We start from the raw sequence: 7556 nt of genomic DNA, 5'->3' as shown, positions 1-7556 counted from the left end.
TTTATAAAGTTAATTAAAAAATGTGTATAACATATACATATAATATATAGATATTTCAAATGTATATAATATGTAGATAAGTTATATATATTTGTAAATAAAACAATAAAATTTTAAGATTATTTAAAGTGACACATATTTATAGTATCACAGAAGTAATGCATTATTATAAGTAAAGTTAAAATATACATCTTTCAATTATATTTCACACATATATGTATGTATTAATAAATACTGAGGAAGTACCTTTAAGCGTAAAACATGTAAGCATAAGTACTATTATTAGAAACCAGTAATGTTATAATACTTTTCTATGAAATTAAAATATACGAATGATATGTATTAATATTAAATTAAAAATAATATCTCGAGCAAAACCTAATATTTAATATAATCATTATTCAATGACTTAATTAAAATTTTATAATAAATGAAACTATACATATGCATTGGAACATTAACATCAACAATTTAATACATGAACATACTGAACTGATATTTTATTTGCGAGTTTATTATTTTTCCGTGGGTGGATCCCGTAAATAGTTCTTGGGTACGTAACCTTTGTTACCGTAACGATCCTCCATAAGCCACCATTCATCATTTCCTTTCTCATCATGAGGTCTAACGAGTCTCAATGCTTGTCCTTTAACGACAGGCAATGTTCCAGGTATCTTTGTAGAAAAATCATATTCTGCATAATAAAACTGGAAAACAGTGTAATTTAGTTTAACAACAAAAATTTCCTTAATATATTTAACACGTTCAAATCGGCGTGACCCACCGTTGGACCACAATCTGCACTTCTATCTGGCGGCGTAGGTCACCGCTGAATCATATCTTTTATTACCATCAGGCGACGTTATCCACCGGTGATTTACGCCATTTACGTTTCCAATTTTAATTTATAAAAATGTAATTTAACGGAAATAATATGGAACTGGAATAATATGTTATTGGGGAAGGCGCGTATGAAAAGACTTGAATGTGTTAATATTACTTACTTCATAGTTTAAATTTTGATATTGTTGAACTCTAGGAATTTGTTCAATGTTGCCATAATAGTGATTCTCTTTCTTCGTGTCTTCGTTAATGTTAAGGTCTAATAATTCTTTCAAATGTGATTGGGATGTAGTTTTGATTTCTTTTTCAGGAGAATCCATGCAAATTAGATTAGAAGATACAGATGTATTACTGTATCTATCTGAAGTAGTAGCTTCATTGGGTAATTCAGCTTGTGTTACTTGTTGAAGTTGCAAACTTTTTGAAGGTAAAAATCCTTGAGCAACACCGTTATCTACAAACCATCTAGTGGCATCACCCATAGGATCTTGCTTCTTAATCACTGCGACTAATGTCCCATGTGCTGCACCCATATCCAAAGAGGAAGTGCTTGCTATATTTTCTGTAACAACATATAATTTATCACTAGAGTATTTCTTTCTTAATGCAATTCTTTGTCTTTCCCCTTGTGGACACCATGTGGATTGAGCTTCTTCTATCCGTGAGTTTAATCCAGCAAATGCAAAACGAGTTATTTGGTTCCACAATAAACTATGATTAACTAAAAATGACTCCAAAATGTCCGGACGTGATAATTGAGTCGAGGTCTACACATATAAATAAATATGATCAAATTTTTAACCTTTACATAATCGTACATATCGATTGTTTTATTTGAAATACCTCGCAAAGAGACAAATATCTTTTGGTAATTTTTCCACATAAAAGTTTTCTAGCTTGTGCAAAAGCACTAACACAGTCAACTAATACTTTTGTTCCAGCATCAATCACAATTGGCAATTCTTCCATTAGTTGATGTGTTAAAGCTTCATAATTACTTTTTGCTGTTGATAATTCATCTTGTGCCTATATAAAAAATAAAATGTCGTGATGTGTCTATACAGTTTAATCGCGTTATTTAAAGAAATAATTAAATACAATAGAAGCTCACAATTCTTGATTCTTTATATTTTTCACTTTTAGAGATAGCAGCGTCATAATCAAGTAATTTGTCATGTGTCTTTGTTATTAACACAGCAGGTCCCTCTAATAAGGTTGCTAAACAATTAACTGGTGCACTAACTCTATTTTTCAAACATATCTTCAATTCTTGTACGAATTGTGACCAAATTGTGGACCTTATGTCTCTAAGTCTCATTGCTTCAACATTAGGTGTTCCTTGATAGTATTGAATCAAGAAATCTGATATCATTTCTCCAGAAATAGATTCATCGCTTAAATATGTAAGGCACTGTTCAGCATCTTTAGCTAAATGTAAGACGCATTTTTCAACAGATCTAAATTGTTTCACAAGCTCTTCAAATTCTGGGTCAATAGCAACATTTGTTAATCCTAAACTAGCAGAAAATCGTGTACTTAATCGGGTAGACATTTTTGCCACAGAATGCATATTAAGTTTAGCCATTTTTCTTATTAATGTGTTGTCATTACCCAAATATTTTGATACTAAGTCTTTCCTACGTTTATATTCGTTAATATGACTGGCAACAGCAGTCATAGTCTTCCATGCTTCCTCAACTGTAGATTTATCTGGATGGTTGTCATCAGTACACTATAAAATAGTTGCCTAATTTTAAGGAAGCTTATAATACACTGGTAATACATATATAAGTATTAGCATGACTTACCTTTACTAACTCATATAATATAAGGGGATACTTTAATATTCGTTGTACTGGCTTTATAAGAATAGAACTCATATCAAAGCAAGCTACTTGATACCGCAATGTTTCAATTCCTTTGTTGAATACTTTCATTATTTCTTCATTATTCTCATACTGAAATCATATAGTAATCTATAAAATACTTAACATATAAAAGGTAAAAAAGAAGTGATTTTAATATAATAACCTTTTTTAATAAAAATAATGCAGCTTCATGATTTCCGCAATATTTTACATAGACGCCTTTTAGTTTTTCAGCCATTCTTGTAAAACAAGGACCAATAGTTTGTAATTCTTCATCACACCCCTTCATTGCCCTTAGTATCAGATCTAATAATTCTTCTGCAACTTGAATAACGTCAAAAAGATTTCCGAATAAAGTAGTCACATCTATTCCCAAAGATTCAAGTTGACTTGGATTATGTAAGTTAAATGTTTCATATGTCATCCTTAAGTCGCGAACATATTCCTTTTCGGTGAGAACTAATTCCGATATAACATTCTGTCTTTGGTCTGCTCTTTTCCGTTTAATTTCTAAATTATCATTATCAGTAATGTTGATTTGATGATTCATATTATCTAGAATTGAATTATTCTCTGTTGCACCCTTTTGTAGCGGAGTACTACCCGGTGCAGGTACAGGTGGTGCTGGTCTATGAGGTTCTGAAAGTCTTTTTGATTTTTCTTCCTTTGTTCTTTCAGAAACTGCGTCATCGTGTCGTATTATTACAAAATCTTCCAAAATACTAACATCTGATGATTCTATAGGCAATGGACTCAAGTAACCTCTTGGACATAAACCAACTTTACCAAAGTGATCTTCAACATTAACCCAATCTGAATTTACCATATTAATTACTTTAACTGTATCAGCTTCAAAAATAGTCAGATCTCCATCCATTTGAGCTTTAAAAGTGTAATCCACTTTTGCTTCAGTTCCAGGCACTAATTCATCATATTGTATAGTGTTTGTTTCTTGATTACAGAAATTTTGTTCATTGTTTGTTTCGCTACAATCAACTATGATGTTAACATAAGACATAGGAAAAATGCCTTTTTGATTATCTATCGTACCTTCTAACCATTCTGAATCTACATGTTTAATGAGATGTACCACTTCTCCTGCTCCAAAATTAAGCTCATTTGGAAATTGAGCACTGAATGGGTATAGAGTTATAGCATATGGATTTACATCTAATGTATTCAGATTATTGATATTTTTTACATCTTCTGTTACACTTGAAGAAGTTGGTTTGAATTCAGGAAATAAATCATAATAATTTGGTGCAGGTTCTTCCACACAGGATTTTGCAGAAGGTGTTTCTTCAACGTTTCTATATATACTTTCATTGCAATTTATAGATATAGAAGAATTATTGTCCGTAACAGATGCTATATCTAATTGATCTGTGCTGTCATTTATATAAGATATAAACCCTTCTGGAAACATACCCATTTTGCCATCATTTGTTATTCCATAGCACCAACCATCACCTAGAATTTCTGTGACAGTGACTATTTCACCTTCTACCAAATCAAGTTCTTCCTCAAGCTGCGCTTTTAAATTAGTTTTTATTCTAGCTTTTTTTCTTGTAATCTTCTTCTCTAAAGCTTTCTGAAAATGATAGAAATTAGTGTTTTTAATGGTTTTCTTATTTATATAATAAATGCAATTTAATTACTAGATTAAAAAGTTAATTTATACAAATAATATACCTTCAATAACTTAGTGTCAATTTGCCATACATGTGTTAGTGGAAAAATACCCTTTTTAGAATTTACTTGACCTAAGTACCATCCAGATCCAACATCTTGTACTCCAATAATAATTTCTCCTATATTCAGGAAACATATGCATTGGAATAGTTCCGTTATTTAAAAGTATACATATGTACAAACACAAATTACCTTCGGAAAAACATAGATCTCCATCTTGTTGTCCTGGAAAGCTTGCAATTGATACAAACAAACATTCAGAATCATGGAATGATGGAATTTCTACTTTGTGTAAATGACTTGAAGGAAATTTTCCAGTTCTGCCGCGAGATTCTCCATAACACCAGTGCTTATCTATGACACTATATACCTATCCCAATTTTACAAAAAGAAGAATGTAATTAAATACAATAGGGTTATAAATAAATGTTTATGTACACATATATTTTTAAAAATACCAAGAAATGTTCTCCTTTATGTAAACTTAACTCTCCATCAACAGTCGTTAAAAAGTCGGATAAAACTTTCGTGAGTATTCCTGGTTCCATTTTTATATAAAACTTAATTTAATCCTACTTTTAATTTTGGAAAGTCACAATTCACAATTCTGGAGAGATTGACACCTTGTCAGTGTAGTGTGTCGTGATAAGACCTTTAGTCACGTGGCAAGAACATCTGTTCAGTTACGTCGATCCTCAAATTTAACTCGTGCGTTTGAATATATCACACGAAAACATAGGAATTAAGTATTTCAAGATATTATGAGGTTGATAAATATTTCAAACATACGTCGAAAAGTTAATTTAATAATCTTGTAACATATACTATGTATTAAAGGAAGTAGAACGTTAATTTTAATTGAAAAGTGCATGCAATGATTTCTTTTATTTAGAACAAATTTATACAAATACGAGTATAATTAAAACTAAAATCTATATTTATTTTGACCGTGAATATTATCCGGCATTATATTCAATTTTCGAACAGTTTGATACAAGAGTTACATTTTAAACAAGGTTAAATAAAATATAAAAGCTTTTATTCTTTATTTTTATACGTTTTCTCTCCTACTTATTGAACATAGAGGAACAACAGTCCTTATTTAAATGTAATGTTATTTTTCTTTAAAATTGAAATTAATTAAAAAATCTAAGTTGAATATTTTATCGACATACATGCTAAATTTGAGGTTATGAAAGTATGTGTATAACTGCTTTTTGGAATATTTATTTTTAAGTGTATATTTAAGGAGCAAATATTACATAATTATTAAATGATGCAGTGTTCAAAAAAGCTTGTTATGGTTTTAAATAAATCACAATATATAATAAATATAAAAAGAAAATTTAATATACTAAATGTTATTCATCAGTGTAAACATGCGTCTTATACAACATTTAAATATGAGGAGAACGAAGAAGAAAAGAACACCTATGCACAGGTATCTCAAGACTGCTTGGGAACAGCTGTTGGTGGAAATAGAGTATTTGTGATACAACCATATATAAAATGGGGTATTAATAAGAAAAGAAATACTACACCTCAGTTGCAATTAGCCGAGGCAAAAGCACTCATTAATACTTTAACTAATTGGAGCGTTGTTGGTGAGAAGCTAGTTCCACTACTTACTTTGAACAAAAATAAGTTAGTTGGTGTAGGAGCTCTTGAAACGTTGAAAGAAGATATTACAAAATGTCCACATGTTACATGTATATTTATTAGTACAAATTTATTGAAATTTGTACAAATTGCTGAGTTGCAAAAGGCTCTTCAGTTACCAATTTATGATCGTTATTCTATAGTCATTCATATTTTCCGAGAACATGCAAAGACGCCAGAGGCAAAATTGCAGGTAGCTTTGGCTGAACTTCCATACATAAAGCAGAAAATGATGGATTTAACCAATTATCGTATTGGACGAATAAACTATACAGAAAAAATGAAGAATATGCTACAAACTAGGGAAAAAAAGTTAAAAAATGCACTACAAAGGTTAAAAGAACATAGACAAAGGATAAAACAGCACAGAGTTAATTATGGTTTTCCAAGCATTGCTATTATTGGCTACACAAACGCTGGCAAGACATCTTTGATAAAAGCATTGACAAATGATGCTTCGTTGCAACCTGAGGACAAATTATTTGCTACTTTAGATACAACAGTACATGGAGGATTACTTCCAAATATGTTAAAAGTATTATATATCGATACCATTGGCTTTATTCAAGATGTACCAGAAATTTTAATAGAGCCATTTATAGTAACTTTAGAAGATGCTATAAGTGCAGTATGTAAAATCTTATTTTTTTGATTATATTGAAATCTATCTACTAGCTTAAAGTAACTGTATTTAATCTTCTATAGGATATATTAATTCATGTATTTGATGTGAGTCATCCTGATGTTAGAGCTCAAATTCAACATGTTCAAAAAACAATAGAGACTATGGTAGATGAAAATAAAGTAATAATTAACGTTGCTAATAAATGTGATGTAGTAGAAAAAGATGTCATAGAAAAGGTTATACCAGAGAATACGTTTGCCATTTCTGCTACTAAATTGACAGGCATCGATTTATTACGATCGAAAATAGAAAAAGAAATTACAAGTACACCTAATTTAATAAAGAGGCGTTTTAGAGTAGGAAATGGAAGTACGGAAGCATCGTGGTTGTACAAAGAAGCGACAGTTCTAAGCGCTGAGCCTGATCCTAATAATCCACAATACTTAATAATGGATGTATTCATGACATTACCTATATTTTATAAATTTAAACGAGTTTTCAATCTCACTCGATCTAAATAAATTTGTTTAAATCTATTTCTCTACCATGTGTTTGTTGTAATATAATTGATTTATATTGACTAATGCTTATATAATTCGTTTTATTTTATCAGTTTGTTCCATTCTGTTCACCATCTTCATTTAATAGTAGAAAATACATTATGGAGCACAAATAAAAATTTTGATAATATTTATCCTCATAATAGTTTTTCTAATTTGGTTAGGGTCTTATTTTCTATTGCATGAAACTATAATCCAACAATTCAAACTAATATTTCGTTTTCCCTAGAAAAATTAAATGAAACTTACCAACCTCAAAGCTCTCCAGATTAAGTCATCTTTTTCAAGTCGATTTTCCCTTTTATGATA

At 30.1% G+C, this 7556-nt stretch overlaps 2 protein-coding genes across 3 annotated transcripts; one reads left to right on the top strand and one right to left on the bottom strand.

The window, feature by feature from the left end:
* Positions 1-367: 367 nt before the first annotated feature.
* LOC117159097 (rho guanine nucleotide exchange factor 38) lies at positions 368-5084 on the bottom strand. 2 transcript variants are annotated; one of them, XM_033338636.2, is made up of 9 exons: positions 4862-5084; positions 4596-4773; positions 4404-4522; positions 2875-4302; positions 2652-2801; positions 1955-2575; positions 1687-1869; positions 1005-1610; positions 368-707 (listed from the first exon to the last, which is right to left on the bottom strand). In XM_033338636.2, the coding sequence occupies exons 1-9, from the start codon at positions 4949-4951 to the stop codon at positions 516-518; spliced, it is 3567 nt and encodes a 1188-aa protein (XP_033194527.1). In that variant the 5' UTR covers positions 4952-5084; the 3' UTR covers positions 368-515. The 2 variants fall into 2 exon arrangements, with proteins under 2 accessions (XP_033194527.1, XP_076476212.1); XM_076620097.1 differs by having other exon boundaries at positions 565-940.
* Positions 5085-5522: 438 nt separating this feature from the next.
* LOC117159100 (putative GTP-binding protein 6) lies at positions 5523-7223 on the top strand. Its single transcript, XM_033338639.2, has 2 exons — positions 5523-6690; positions 6768-7223. Exons 1-2 carry the CDS (start codon positions 5677-5679, stop codon positions 7206-7208), a joined length of 1455 nt encoding a protein of 484 aa, XP_033194530.1. The 5' UTR covers positions 5523-5676; the 3' UTR covers positions 7209-7223.
* The last annotated feature ends 333 nt before the right edge of the window (positions 7224-7556 follow it).

This window comes from Bombus vancouverensis, chromosome 7, assembly GCF_051014615.1.
Source record: "Bombus vancouverensis nearcticus chromosome 7, iyBomVanc1_principal, whole genome shotgun sequence".
Classification (NCBI taxonomy): Eukaryota; Metazoa; Arthropoda; class Insecta; order Hymenoptera; family Apidae; genus Bombus; species Bombus vancouverensis.
The sequence above is the reverse complement of the archived record's forward strand: the minus strand, read 5'-3'. Positions and strand labels throughout refer to the sequence as shown.

Bases quoted from the DNA above. Each gene is read 5' to 3' on its own strand.
- LOC117159097 (XM_033338636.2), bottom strand. From the start codon at position 4,951: ATGGAACCAGGAATACTCACGAAAGTTTTATCCGACTTTTTAACGACT. The intron at 4,303-4,403 runs GTATATTATTTG...TATCATTTTCAG, and splicing joins TTGACACTAAGTTATTGAAG to AAAGCTTTAGAGAAGAAGAT. The intron at 1,611-1,686 runs GTATTTCAAATA...TTATATGTGTAG, and splicing joins GATATTTGTCTCTTTGCGAG to ACCTCGACTCAATTATCACG.
- LOC117159100 (XM_033338639.2), top strand. From the start codon at position 5,677: ATGATGCAGTGTTCAAAAAAGCTTGTTATGGTTTTAAATAAATCACAA. The intron at 6,691-6,767 runs GTATGTAAAATC...AATCTTCTATAG, and splicing joins TAGAAGATGCTATAAGTGCA to GATATATTAATTCATGTATT.